Here is a 14,966-nt window from a genome sequence, read left to right on the forward strand (position 1 = left end):
CTCAAAATGGCCAACTTGAGCATCGTATCGATATCGATATATCGATTGTAGCTCAGAGCTGTGTTGTTCTACGAGTGTTGATGGATTCATGTTGCTAAGCGAAATACGCTGCTCTGCAACATTTAATGCTACCCGTTTGATCGCCAATTAATGTACTTTAATTAATGTTGTTCGGTGTGAAGTTAAACTGTTATGTGGTAGACTGAGCAGTGTTTTTAATAAAGGATGATTTGTTGTTGCTAAATCAAAGCGAAGCCGTTGCTAAGCGCTATCAACATTATGTTGCAGGGCTGTCTGCCAACGACCGTTAAATTCAAATTTGAATCAGAGATATTGACAGCTTGCCCACTTGAATTCTTGAGCTTTTTTACAACTAGTTTTTCATCTTGATGTGCCGGCATATATAGACATGCACAGACATGTCTCCGCAATTGGCGCCGCACGTATTTAAACACTCAATTAAGGCGCCTCCGAGAAGCAGTTTATACGTGAGTGTGTGTGTGTGTGAGTGTGGAAGTGCAACAATAGCAAATAAATAAGAGAATGTGCAGATAGAATGATGAACGTATGTAACTACTTATATAGCAGGCCATAAATCTAAATTAGCGTGGCAAGATAAATAAATTATTTATTTTGTAAAAAAATCTTTAAGTCAAGAAATTCGTGTTTAAATATTTGGAGCATTGCACTTTGCTCGAGTTCACTTGTTTTGATCTTGATGATCACTTGAAAGTTCAGTTAAGCCTTTCAATAAATTAATACATATTTTTACATATTAATTAGCATTAATAAATAAACTTGTATCAATAAATCGGTTAAATAACCTGTCTTGTTATGGAAAACATATATTTCGCCACAGCTTCGAAATCAAACTGAGTTACGCTGACTAATTGAATCTAATTGAGATTGTTCGGATCTCCGTAGAATGATCGTAGCCACTATATTCAGCATTCACTGCTTGACTTTCAATATATTTCGTTGATTCTCTGCTCTTCGCTGTTCTCAATTGATTTTCCATAAAGCGATAATTGTCATTGACAAATACCAATTGAAGTTAAATGAACTTTTGTCGTTTATTTTTTTTGTTTTTTTGTAGCTGCTCCAATAAATCGAAAAACGAAACCTGTAATGCACACTTCTTGCCATTATTTATCGAAGTGAATGTCTGAGAATGCTTAAACAATTACAACAAAATGGAACAATGTTAACGACTATGAAATACCTAAATAATTTACGATTATTTCAATAAATTGCAAATATGCTCAGCTCAGCATTGAGATTCTTAAAATTGTGGTTGCCCAAAAGTATGCTTTATAATTTGATATGCAAATGATTTTAATGTAAATTTTGGGAGTGCATCATTCCTTAAGTATAGAAATTAAGTATTACACCATATTTTGGTAATTATTAAAATACATTTATAAATTTGTAAGTATGCTTTAATGTAAGTTTGAAAACAAGTCATTAATATTCCTTAAGCCTTGAAATTAAGTATTACGCCATATTTTAGTAAACAATAAATTTCTAAATTTTGAAAGAAATCCCAATTATAAAGATAATGAACTTGATTTCAAAATATACACAATATATGTTTGCGACATTTGAAAAGTATATGCAAGAGATTAAAAAAAGCAAATCAAATAAAAATTGCATTTTTAAAGTCAATTAATTTAAAAAATCCAAAGATCTTTTAAATTTTCATTTTTTTCTAAACATAAATTTCAGTACAACTTAGCCTACGCTCTATTAATAAAATCTTATTATAAGAAACTTTATTTTTATTTTTGATCTACTTTTATATTTTTTGCAGTGCATTAGTGCAGCATCATCAAATATATAAAGATATCATTCAACCTTCTAATGTGCAAAATATACAAAAAAAAAAAGAAAGACAGAAAAAAGAACTGTAATCACAAATATGTTTATATTATTTGAGTGTCTCAAACTACAGAATGTGCTGAATCGGCTGATAATAATGTCAATAACGTGCGACCTTTTGTACGCAGACTGGACAATTAGAGCACTGTTAAATTTTGTGTTCCGCCCAAAAAAAACACAGATTGTTTAATTTCCGAAAATAATTGTCACGTGAACACGAAGGAGAGTTCCAAAGGTCTATTTAAAAAAAATATAAATGAAGGTAAGAAAACACGCGATATGCAAGTGTGTATACCACATAATGATGACATATGTGAACGTTACTTTAGTTTATGGCCAAAGCAACAACAACAACAACAAACCCGTTCAAAACCCTCTTTTTTGTTGGGGTTGCGCTTTAGTTGTTGTTATTTGCCGGCAAAGCAGAAAGCTGAAAACATTGGAAGCGCTCTCCTAATTGCTGGAAACCATTTCACCGATACAAAAACAGAGAGGATGAGAGAGAGCGTTCGATAGTGAGAGAGGGCGGTGAGCTAGTATTAGTGTTGGTGTGTGTAGAAAGAGCGAAAATATGTGCAAGCAGCTGGCTATGATGGATATGCCGACAAACACACACACAGACACACACCTACACATGGATACAAGAGTGTGCGCGTATAGTTAGGCATAAGAATATATCCAAGTATTGGCAAGACATCAGTCGCCGTCATCGTCGCTGCCCAGACAGTCGCACCGAGAGTCTTCGCATCGCATTGGCCTTCAAATCGTGCGCAGCTTAGCTTCCATTCAGGTCGCCAAATAGTAGTGAGTGACGCACTGAAAAAAATTTCGCAATTTTTACGTGCAATTAGAATTTCGTTTGTCAGTTTTTGCGTGAACCGGCAATAAGCGGCCAACACGTGTTGCGACCAACCAGCATAATACATAACATGAAATAAAGTGCTCCACAAAAAGACAAAAAAAAAGAAGCAAATTTCGCCGGTTGTCAAACGCGCAGAGCACTTTAAAAGCGCTCTCTCGTTCTATCTCTTTTATGCTCTTTCGTTCGTTTCGTTCGCTCAGTGCAAAGTACACGTCACCAACAACAACGCGTCACGCGATACGCATTTCAAAGAAAGCCAACAACAAGAGCACACAACAACACAAAATTCGCACATTCATATTCATTAGTGATTCATTGAATCGAAGCAAAGTCAGTTTAACGCGTGACGCCGGCAACACAAGACGTGTGTGCGCTCTCTCTGTATCTCTATCTCTGTCTCTGTTCTGTCTCGAAATGGGCTACGATGAAGTGATTGTGCAGTTGGGTGATTTCGGACGCTACCAGAAGATAATCTTTTTGCTCATCGCCCTCACTTCGATACCCGTTGCCTTCCACAAACTCGCTGGCGTTTTTCTACTCGCCAAGCCCGACTTTCGTTGTGCGCTGCCAAGTGATCCTCAAAATGCAAGCTATGCACTGGCTACGGAACTCAAGGAGTTGGCTTACTCTGCGCAGGATAATTGCGCATATTATCAGGTGGATATTGCGGATAATGGCAGCTACTACCGAAACCCAAATCAGACGACGCCGCAGCAATGCACTCGCTATATCTACGATCAGTCCAAGTATCTGAACAGCGCTTACACCGAATTCGATTTGGTTTGTGGTCGCAAATTTCTCGCCTCGACCAGTGAATCGATCTTCATGCTGGGCGTCTTACTCGGGAGCATTATCTTTGGCCAACTGAGTGATAAATATGGCAGGAAACCGATCTTCTTTGCCTCGCTGGTAATACAAGTGATCTTTGGCGTTGTCGCTGGCATTGCTCCAGAATATTTCACCTACACCATCGCCCGCTTAATTGTGGGAGCCACCACATCCGGAGTGTTCCTCGTGGCCTATGTGATTGCCATGGAAATGGTTGGACCGAGCAAGCGTCTCTATGCGGGCATCTTTGTGATGATGTTCTTCTCGCTGGGCTATTTCGGGATGGCTTTATTTGCCACCTTCATCCACGATTGGCGCTGGCTGCAGATTGCTTTTACGCTGCCGGGATTGATTTTCATGACCTACTATTGGATCATACCGGAGTCGGTGCGTTGGCTGCTCTCCAAGGGACACAAGGAACGTGCCATCAAAATCATTCAGCAGGCGGCGCGATTCAATCGCGTGGACATCACCAAGGAGGCGTTGCAGGTGCTCCTGGATGAGGGCGACAAGCAGCAGCCGGAGGAGAAGCAGCAGCAACAGGAGCAGGATCAACCGGAGCAAGCTGCATCGGTTTGGGATTTGCTGCGTTATCCGAATCTGCGACGCAAGACGCTTGTCATCTTCTTCGACTGGTTGGTCTGCACCGGAGTCTACTACGGCTTATCCTGGAGCACCAATAATCTGGGAGGCAATGTCCTGCTCAACTTTGTCATCTCGGGTGCCGTGGAAATTCCCGCCTATTGTTTTCTGCTGCTCACTCTGAATCGCTGGGGAAGACGCTCGATTCTTTGTGGTTGCATGTTGGTTGCTGGCTGTGGTTTGATCCTGTCGGCTGCAGTGCCTCAGGACATGCATTGGCTCGTCGTCACGTGTGCCATGATTGGCAAATTGGCCATCACGGGATCGTATGGCACGATTTATCTCTTCTCCAGCGAACAGTTCCCCACTGTGGTGAGGAATGTGGGCATGGGAGCTGCCTCGATGGTGTCGCGTCTCACGGGGATGTTGGCTCCCTATTTGAATGACATGGTTGTCATTTGGCCAGCGTTGCCCATGATTGTCTATGGCTCGCTCTCGTTGGCCGCCGGTTTCATGTCCCTCCTGTTGCCAGAGACACTCAACAAACCAACTTTAGAGACAATTGCCGATGGCGAACGTTTTGGCAAGAAGGAACGCTTGGATGCGGCTTACTTGGAGACGGGCAAGGCGATGGAGGTGCAGCCATTGAATGCTCCAGTGGCCAATGGCAAGAGTAATGGCCACAAATACTAGAAAAGATCCGTGCAACTAACTGTACTTAAATCGGACCAAAACTTAGCACATTTTCCTACTCTTAAATTTTTAAAAGACGAAAGTATTATATTTCAGAAATCTCATAAGCATGCCAAAAACACACACGAAAAGAAACTAAAAACACTTTTAATGAAAATGAAAAAGTTGCAAGAAAAAACAAAGAAAATTGAGATGCAAAATAGAGCATAGAATAAAAGATGGCACAAGGGGGGTTGAACTTTAAAATTTAGGTCAATGTCGAAAAGGGCAAAAAACGAAATTATTCTTTTGAAAGGGAATTAATGCGTGTCTTATATACTTTATACAACCGATTAGTGAACATTATTCTTTTGATAAGAATTTAAGTCGGTTCCATATTTCTTTCTTCGGATTGATGCTGGAATTATTAATATTCTTTTTGAGAATTACACTTTTAGATCATAAACTTTTATATAGGGATTAATACGTATATTTTTTCTGAGAATTAATGGATATTTTTATTTTGTGGAAAAGAAATTGAATTCCACACTTAAAACTTTTACTTGCAATTAAACCTTTTACTTCTTACTTTTCCCTACAGAGAAATAGCTATCTTATCATTCTTAAATAGGAATTTAGATCTGTCTTAGAACTTTAACAAGAAATAACTCTGCTTACTACAGTTCAATGAATGTTCTATCCATTTTTTTTAGGAAGTTAATTTCATTAGTTTCCAGAAAAGGCATTAATTCCTGTCTTAAAAATGTCGGCAATGTACGTATTATACTTTCAGAAACGAATTAATACCTGTCTTATCCTTATCACTAGAGATTAATACTTGTATTATGCTTTTAACTACAGCTTAATGCCTGTGTTATCCTTTTGAAATAGAAATTAATACCTTTCTAACCTTTGTTAACGAGGATTAATTTCAGTTTGTTAAATGGAAATTGCACTCAGCGTGATTCTCAGTTCGAAAACAAATTAACAAAAGCTCTCTGCTAAAGCCCGAATCTGACTTAGACACATTGACATTGACCCCCTGCCAGCTACATATATGTATGTGTATGTATATATGTATATGTATGTTATGTGTATGTTATATTTAAACACACATTGTATACTCTCGTACTTAATTAATGACTGCACTCTAACGAATTTTTATGGTAGTAGCAACTAAATATACTAAATACTATATACTATACTATATACTTAATGCTTTATACAGCTCAATGTACTTATCTCTGTACGCACTCGACCTATATTCTATTTGTATGTCTAATTTTCAATCAAACTGTGTATTTGTCTGGACCAAATGAATATAAATAAATAAATAAATATATTATACACATGCATTTTAATTGCCTGATCTAATTATTTTAAAAGGCCAATTGGAGTGAACATGAAAACGGAAATACATACATATATTTTTAGACACTTGCGGCTGATTTTGCTTCGGATTTTGCTTTGAAAAGTTTAGACATGACAGATTATATTGTGCATAAATATATTTTAAATATTATATATGTATGCATACATTTCTTGTTCAATATTTGTTGACTTTAAGCTTGAATGCTTGAGTAAAACATAAAAGGGAAAATAGATCTATCTTATTAGCGTATATGGAAATACATTTAGTTTATTTATTTCTAATAATATTTCAAATAAATCAACTGATTTTGCAATCATATTTATTGGCAAATTTTAGTATTCTATTTTAAGCAAAAAAAAAATTTTAGCTATAAGTTAGATCTATCAACAATTCAAAATTTTACCTATTGCTTCACTATATTCATTACAAATGAACTAATCATAATTCAATGACAACTTTGATTTCAATGCATGCATAATTTATTGATTTATCCTTAAAGCAATTCATTGAACCCAGTTTTCTGATTATGGAAATATCTCAACCAAACCTACCACAACTCATTTACATTCCATGATTCACAAGCTGATCAAGTTGAATTCAAATCAAACTGCTTTGAACAATGTTTATTGTAGAAAAAATTAAACGTGACTTTGCTCTAAGTAAGAAAGTTTTTTTTATGGCTCAACAAATTTTGAGTTGAGCAACTATTTGCCATATAAGGCTCGCAACTGATATTTAAATTTATATTTAAATACTCTTTCTAAAAATTGTAAAATACGATTCTTAAATGTTGCCAAAGAATAATTGTTACTCAATTTGCAATGAAGAAAAAAGTATTAAAACTAAAATCAAATATTATAACTTATAGAGATAGTGTATCAAATTTTCGTTAAGCTAATCACATTCATGCCTTCATATTAAGTTATTTTTATAATTCATGAAATGTGTTTTCTTATCAGCGGCAAAAACACGAGACTGACATTAAACAATAAGCAAGTGAACGAAAAGAAAATTATAACGACAGCAACTCAAGTGCTTTACACTTGAAGAAACCGCATTCAACTAATTAAAATACATTGAGTAAAAGCAAATTTACAACGACAGCTGAAAAGCGTTTCTCAATTCTGAAATGAAATGTCGCAAAGCATTTTACTTGTTATGATATTTAACGACTTAAGCCTTCAAAGCTGAGGCCTAGCGTCGTCGAGCGTTGAGATATTTGCATAAAACTAAACTAAACGAACTTTAATTCCTATTTGCATAAATATTAACTAGGCGAGCGTCGCCAGAGAGCATAGAGAGCGAAACGCATTAAGTGATAAGAGTTTTGGGAGAGCAACAAAAGCAGAGAGAGAGCGAAAGACAAAAGGGAGAGTAACTAGACTGCAGGCTAAACAATTGCAAAACAACACTCTATGGAAAATTGCCAATAGCTTTGCTCACAGTCAATGCAATTCGATTAGTGATCAAACGAGTCTTCTCCCCTCTCTCTCTCTCTCTTGATGCTGCATCCCTCCGTTGTGGTCCAGCAACCCTCAACACAAAATTTATTACCTGAGTTGCAAAATGTTAAAACACACAAATTTTCCGTAGGGTGAAAATGCAGAGAGCCTCGAATCGCAGTTCGAGCAATCCGAGCAGAGCGTCGAGAGTTGAGATAGTAAACAGCGTTGGTGTTTTTGGTTTTTTTTGTTTGTCGTTTTCAGTTCTTGAGAAGCCGCTGCACGAAGCTGCCGCTCTTAGTCGCCGTCTGGCTGAGATCGCGAGCGGTTGTAGTATTGAGTGTTCAATTCAATAATCATAAAAGTCTTGCATACATACATATATCAATTTGCTTATTGCTTATTGCTTAATCGCAAAACCCGCTTAAAACTGGCACACGCGACGTATACGCAACATTCAATGAGAACGAGTTGCGGGCGCCCAGCTAAGCTAACTTTTGAACCTCTCGAACGTGTCCCAAAATCATACGACACCGTGACGCAGTGATTAACAAACAATCTCAAATCTAACTAACTAAAGTAGTTATCAAAGCCGGTTATCAAAGTCAGTTATCAGTCATGGGCTACGACGACGTCATCACGCACCTGGGCGAATTTGGACGCTATCAGAAACGCATCTATCTCCTCCTCTGTCTGCCCGCCATCGTCTGTGCCTTTCACAAACTCGCTGGCGTCTTTCTCCTCGCTCGTCCCAACTATCGCTGTCTGCTGCCCTTCGAGGATGCCGCGACTGCGCGCTACGAATCGCTGCCACCTCAACAATGGTCGCTGGCCTATCCCAATGATAGTGTCACTGGCAAGTCGGATACTTGTGCTTACTACAACGTGGATTACACCGAAGAGTATTTGAGTGGAAGTGTATTTAATGCTGCTAATGGCACGCTTCAGTGCAGCAGCTATGTCTACGATCAGTCAAAGTATCTGAACAGCGCTGTGACCGAATGGAATATGGTCTGCAAGCGTAGTTTACTCAGTGCCACTAGCGATTCGCTCTTCATGGTTGGCGTGCTGCTGGGCAGCTTTATCTTTGGCCAAATGTCCGATAAACTCGGTCGCAAACCAACCTTCTTTGCCTCGCTCGTCATACAGCTGATCTTTGGCGTCGTCGCCGCCGTGGCTCCCGATTACTTTAGCTACACTATCTCAAGATTAATTGTGGGTGCCACCACTTCTGGAGTGTTCCTTGTGGCCTATGTCATTGCCATGGAAATGGTTGGAGCTTCGTATCGTCTCTTTGCTGGTGTCGCTGTGCAAATGTTCTTCTCCGTGGGTTTCATGTTGACGGCGGGCTTTGCTTACTTCATCCACGATTGGCGCTGGCTGCAGATTGCTTTAACGCTTCCCGGATTGCTTTTTATGTGCTACTATTGGTTGATACCGGAGTCGGCGCGTTGGCTGCTCTCCAAGGGACGCAACGATGAGGCGTTTGTCATCATCGAACACGCTGCCAAGGCGAATAAGGTGGAAATACCTAGCGAGATTTATGCACAGCTTATCGAAGAGGCAGCCGAGAAGAAGCGAAAGGATGAACTTGCTGCCGCAGAGCCTTCGGCTTCGGTGTTTGATCTGCTGCGTTATCCCAATCTACGAAAGAAAACTTTGCTTATTTTCTTTGACTGGTTTGTGAACAGCGGCGTTTACTACGGTCTCTCGTGGAATACGAACAATCTAGGTGGCAATCAGCTGGTGAATTTTGTCATCTCGGGTGCCGTGGAAATACCCGCTTATAGTTTGCTCTTGGTCACTCTAAATAGGTGGGGCAGACGTTCGATTCTTTGTGGTTGCATGTTGATTGCTGGCGTTAGTTTGCTGCTGACCATCATTGTGCCCAAGGACATGAATTGGCTGCTCATTGCATGCGCTATGCTTGGTAAATTGGCCATCACTTCATCATATGGCACCGTGTATATTTTCACAGCCGAACAATTTCCCACTGTGGTGCGTAATGTGGGTCTGGGTGCCTCGTCGATGGTGGCACGTTTCGGTGGCATTCTGGCGCCGTATCTCAATCTGCTGGGCGAGATCTGGCGACCTTTGCCGTTGGTCATTTGTGGTGCTCTCTCGTTGACGGCTGGCTTGTTGTCGCTGCTGTTGCCGGAGACGCTGAACAAACCGATGCCGGAGACAATTGCGGATGGGGAGAATTTCGGCAAGAAGCGCAGACCATCAGGCGACGAGGAGCTAAAGGTCATGATCAATGGCAAGCCGACGAGTTAAGTGAAATGAAGTAGAAGTAAATGGAGGCTGGACAACAGCTGACCATTTCAGCGAATTTAGGCAATTTGCATTTATTTATTCGATGAAAATGTTTACGTTCAAATTTATGCAATTCACTCAATATTTCATATATTTTTATACACTTTTTTGAACATTAAATGCACAAAACAACGAATTTATTACACGTCTGGAAAGCAATGAACTTTAGCGCAGTTTACTGTTTACTTTACTTAGCTTTGGCCTCTTGCAGGCGATAAGCCTGGAGGCCTATCGGGAATTAGGTCTATAGAGCGAGCGCTGATAACATGACTGATATGATAAGAAATCAGCGCACTTGATGTCGGGAGCAACAGCCACTATGTTGCAACAACAACTACAACAAAAACAAACATTACTATCGTATCATATCTTGTAATTTCTGTAATTAATAATTAAGTTTGTGAACTGATTTGCTTTCGTTATCAACTGAGTCAGCGAGGGGAAGTCGCCATAAACTAAACTAGCACATGGCAACAACTTTTGGCAGTGAAAACTTTGTTTGATAACATTGTATCGCATGCTCTGTTCTCTTCTCTATTTCAATTATGAAATGCAATTTAAATGTATAAATAAATCAAGGACATAGCAGCAAGTATAATGCTTTCATTTTACTAAAAATTATGAATGTGCTCTGAATTATGACTGAGTAGTCATAACTTCGCTATTTATCAAACTGCAATTGACTTCAATGAATTGTTGACAACAAACAATGATTGAATGCTGTGAACTTGAACTTCAATCATGACATTGTTGATATGAATGAAATTACCTGATGTTCATTTCTATGAATGAATTAAGAGCGTGTTCTAAGAGCAGATACCACTGAGTAAAGAGTCGAATGAGCATGAGCGTAAAGGCCGTTGAAAGTTCGTGCTTTGTGTACACAATTGTTGTCACTTGTGTAAAATGATATTATAAATATACGGAAACAATTACCGCAACGCTTTATGTAAGAGATCGGCTTGAGACGATTGACTTGCAGCGCCCAAAAGTATGCAACGAAATTTGTAAAGTGCGTAAGCTAGTTGAATGTATATTTTATTCATACAAATGATGCCCAAGTTAGGTAAATTATATTAAAATTATCAATTTATTAATTTATAAATAATTTTCATTTATTACAGACTAACCTTTAGTTAATTTCGATCTACATTATTTACATATTTTACTTGAGTTGTTCTTTTATTTATTCAGCCCAAAAGTATGCTTCACTTTTTTTATTTGGAGTGCGATTACATTTTCTAGTAGTATTTACATATTTAAAATGGCGTATCGTTTCATTCGTCGGGCAGAATATTTAAACATTAAACTGAATACGAATAAAGGTATGTATATTTATAGTATGGAGTATAAAGATTTTAGTTTTTATTGTTAGTACTACAAATTGAGACGCTAGCTTAAAAATTATATCTGCTGTTGACTCGGATTAAGAATGTGAATGCCTTCTTCAGCATTTTACATAAATTTAGTCTATGGATACCGGGTATACAAAGTGCATAATCTGAAAACGATTGATGAGGAGCACTGAAAATTTAACTACAGCTTAAAAGTATGCTACACTTTTGCGCCTCTCAATTGCTTCCATTTTGTGAATGTGTTTGAAAACATCATTTGGATTTTTATTCAAAATTATGTCTGTGTTCAATGTGAAAAAAAGATTACGAATTTATTTAAATGGACTTACCATTTGGCCACGCATCACCAGATTTGGATGTGCTCATTGTGGGCGCCGGCCTCTCCGGCCTGACGTCTGCAGTGAAAATACTCGCTAAGGAAAATTCGCTAAACATGAAAATTCTCGATGAGTGCAGCACACCCGGCGGTCAACTCGGCACACAAGGTGTGCGCTTTGTCAACGCAGAGCAGACGGAGTTGCTCACATTTCTCAATCAAATGAATGTGCCGCTGCAAGAACGCATTGAGAACGAACGGATGCAACTGAAGCGTTGTCGCGATCTTGATCGTGGGGTGTTGGCTATGCCCATCAAATTTGAACTGAGTCGTTACATTAATATGCTGGATATGCGCATGAAGAAGTTTAGTTCACTACGTTTTCCGTTAGTTCTAGTTTGCTATTAATCAAGTTTGAAATTAATCTCTCAAAACGTTTTAGATTGCAGAAGCGATCAATGACAATGGAACGTCACATTTGTTCCAATTTGTACTTTCAACGATCGCGGCAGTTCATGTTCAACTTGGTGGAACTTTGCTCCGGATTGCCGGCAAATCAAATCAAATACGATGAGTTCATGTGCTTGTGCAGTTGCTGTGGAGGACTTGGCGTCATGATCGATCTGTAAGTACCTTGAATTGAAGTCGTAAAAGTATTGATTTTATACTTGTGCAGTTATATTGACATGCCCAACTCCTTGATGGATGTATCCTGCAAGCAACTGCTCGACAGCCTGCTAGAGAAAGTGAAATCAATTGATATATTACAAAATACGTGCGTTGCGAAAGTGAAACACTTTAAGGATTACGCTGAAGTTATCAGCGTCAATGGCACAAAATACACAGCTCAAGTTGTCATCTTAGCTTTGCCTTGGGATAGAGTTATGCAACTGGATTTTGAACCGCCGTTGCCAAAGCTATATCAAAGGATTTCCGCTAGCAAACCGGAACCCAAGACTTTGCTCACCCAGTTCCATATACGTTACAGTCGTTCCTTTTGGATTTATCATGGTTACTCGGGTGATTTTTCCAAAATTGAACCATTTATCGTGGGCTTCGCACATCCGCCAGCTGCCTACTCCGGTTACATTCTGCACACCGAAGGAGAGTTGATCAGTGTGCGAGATACTGTGCTGGAACTTTTGGCTGAACCCTTTGGTGAAGAGATGCTCAGTCCCTTGGAATTTAATCAGCAAACAATGCTGCTGAGTACGGCGATGATTAAACCACAAACTAAACCTTGGTTGCGCATCATTTGGTCCGGTTCAGCGTCGGTGGCCACCAGGAATCGCAATCTGATGGGCGGCGCTGTTGAAAGCGGAATTCGAGCAGCGGTTAATGCTCTCTATGTGGTGCGTCCTCAGGTGGTTAGCTGGCGAGATCTGAGCGATGTGCAGGACAAGAAACTCTATGAGGGCGTCAGTTTTAGTCGCACTTCGTCGCTGCTCAGCCGGATTAATCTGTATAACTTTACCTTCTACAGCGTGTTTGTAATCGGCCTCATAGTCTTGCTCAACTTTGGCTACAGACAATCTGCTGAAATACAAGTACAAGTATAACTAGCTAAGTGGTATATAAAAGTACTAAAGTATTATATATATTACTGAGACTAGCGATCTAATTCTTTTGACATTGCAATTGCTGTAAGGGGGCAGGGCAGGGGAATTCTCAGTCTGCTCTCTTTCACTTGAGATAGTCTCACTCGTCTAATTTACTCAGTTTTGTCCACATCCAAGCAGTTAAGTACACAATATTTTTGCATAATTCTAAGCTCGTTCCGTGGGCAATCATTCACTTTAGCGACGCTTTGCCACCCACACGCCACAACTAATAAATTGCGTTTCATAAATTTGAATCATTGCTCTGAGTACCTAAAGAATTTCGCCAGGGATGAGCGATGACTGATAAAATATTTTACCTGTTATTCCTTACCAGATACTGCTATATTTGTAATAACTTAAATGGTTAATAAATAAAAGTTGGAGTTGCGTGCATCTCTCTTTATGTTTTGCTAATTGATATGAAACTGAATTATAATTATATGAAATTGTGTGATTCAGTAATTATTATTTGACATAACTTGTTAAACTAGATGTCATAATAATATATATTAAAATAATATGTTCTACATGCCACAAAGTATTTATCTTTTTTTTATATAATTGAAACATTAAACAAGCTCAATAAATTACTGTGATTTTTATCTACAATTACTTTTTGTTGTTGTAAAAAGAACAACTATTAAATTCCCTGCTCGGCATAGCTTAATCATTATAATTTGTAATTTATTTATAATTTGTATTAATTTTTTTTGTTTATTTTCTTGACTGTTATAAAGTTCCACTTCACATCTTCACCCTAAAGTCTTGTGCCAAATATAAAGCGCATCTCTGGCCATAAATTGAAGTATTATTGCTTAAGCTTAAATCAAGTTCTATTTATATGACAGTTGCAGACGTCTCTCAAGATTATAAATGACATATAAATTTGTTTATTTTGGCAATTTTGATTTACTACATTGAATTAGGTCTCTTTAATAAAATTAGTCTCGGCGGGCAATTGGCATAGATTTATGTATGAGCTGTTGACCTCAAAGTGAAAGTGTGTGGGCGTGGCCAGAGGGCAGTAGGGAGATGTTTACTGTTTCCTACGTGAGTTGGGTGCGCAATGAGAGAGTAACTGTTATTTACAAGTCACATGCATTTCCAAAAATCGAACAAAAGCTGCACGTGCGTTGCGAACAACAACAGCAGATAATAATAATAATGAAAGACCAACCCATCCAGATCTGAATACAATTCGATTGTCAACGGAACACGCCCCAGACGTCAATGTGCATTCTGTGCGATTCACATTGATCATTAACGAATTAAAACATACCAAAAAGCCGGCTACCAAACTGAGGCTTTAATTAGACAGCCAGAGCAGATGAGATCGCTTAGGATCGTGCCCGAACTGTCTCTATAGAGCTAGTTGCCGTTAGAAGCGCGCTGTTCTATGCAATTTTCACAGATGAATGGCAAACGAATACCTATGCAGCGAATGATTACATGCATGAGAAAAACTAAACAATAATTAAAGCACAACAACAAAATAGAAAAACAAAATATATTATGATGATTGTTAGATACCCTGCACACACTCACATTCATTGAGTTAACCCCATGGTTGTTGCTTACGTATTTTATTTACCCATTCATAGATATATCGATCGATCGATGATCGATCGATCGATTGACGTATAAACAATTGGCGGGGATCAATTGAAGAGCTCTTGAGAGTCGCATGATCTAACTGTTAATACAGTTAACCTCAATTGGAATCCCATCGATCGCTGGGGGTC

The 14,966-nt window shown here is 38.7% G+C and overlaps 3 protein-coding genes across 3 annotated transcripts; all 3 read left to right on the top strand.

Moving 5' to 3' along the window:
* The first annotated feature begins 2,570 nt into the window (after window positions 1-2,570).
* On the top strand, window positions 2,571-4,985 carry LOC133837099 (organic cation transporter-like protein). Its single transcript, XM_062267758.1, has one exon. The coding sequence runs from the start codon at window positions 2,912-2,914 to the stop codon at window positions 4,841-4,843; it is 1,932 nt and encodes a 643-aa protein (XP_062123742.1). The 5' UTR covers window positions 2,571-2,911; the 3' UTR covers window positions 4,844-4,985.
* A 2,915-nt stretch (window positions 4,986-7,900) lies between these two features.
* On the top strand, window positions 7,901-10,088 carry LOC133837857 (organic cation transporter protein-like). The gene has a single exon (XM_062268760.1). The coding sequence runs from the start codon at window positions 8,255-8,257 to the stop codon at window positions 9,911-9,913; it is 1,659 nt and encodes a 552-aa protein (XP_062124744.1). The 5' UTR covers window positions 7,901-8,254; the 3' UTR covers window positions 9,914-10,088.
* Window positions 10,089-11,546: 1,458 nt separating this feature from the next.
* Window positions 11,547-13,230, top strand: LOC133837924 (putative flavin-containing monoamine oxidase AofH). The gene is made up of 3 exons (XM_062268837.1): window positions 11,547-12,009; window positions 12,066-12,248; window positions 12,300-13,230. Exons 1-3 carry the CDS (start codon window positions 11,627-11,629, stop codon window positions 13,180-13,182), a joined length of 1,449 nt encoding a protein of 482 aa, XP_062124821.1. The 5' UTR covers window positions 11,547-11,626; the 3' UTR covers window positions 13,183-13,230.
* Window positions 13,231-14,966: the final 1,736 nt, after the last annotated feature.

This window comes from Drosophila sulfurigaster, chromosome 2R (assembly GCF_023558435.1).
Source record: "Drosophila sulfurigaster albostrigata strain 15112-1811.04 chromosome 2R, ASM2355843v2, whole genome shotgun sequence".
NCBI classification, from domain to species: Eukaryota; Metazoa; Arthropoda; class Insecta; order Diptera; family Drosophilidae; genus Drosophila; species Drosophila sulfurigaster.

Excerpts from the sequence above, each read along its gene's own strand:
- LOC133837099 (XM_062267758.1), top strand. The coding sequence starts at position 2,912 with ATGCTCTTTCGTTCGTTTCGTTCGCTCAGTGCAAAGTACACGTCACCA.
- LOC133837857 (XM_062268760.1), top strand. The coding sequence starts at position 8,255 with ATGGGCTACGACGACGTCATCACGCACCTGGGCGAATTTGGACGCTAT.
- LOC133837924 (XM_062268837.1), top strand. The coding sequence starts at position 11,627 with ATGGACTTACCATTTGGCCACGCATCACCAGATTTGGATGTGCTCATT. Across the intron at positions 12,010-12,065 it reads TTTAGTTCACTACGTTTTCC|ATTGCAGAAGCGATCAATGA; the intron begins GTTAGTTCTAGT and ends AAAACGTTTTAG. Across the intron at positions 12,249-12,299 it reads CTTGGCGTCATGATCGATCT|TTATATTGACATGCCCAACT; the intron begins GTAAGTACCTTG and ends ATACTTGTGCAG.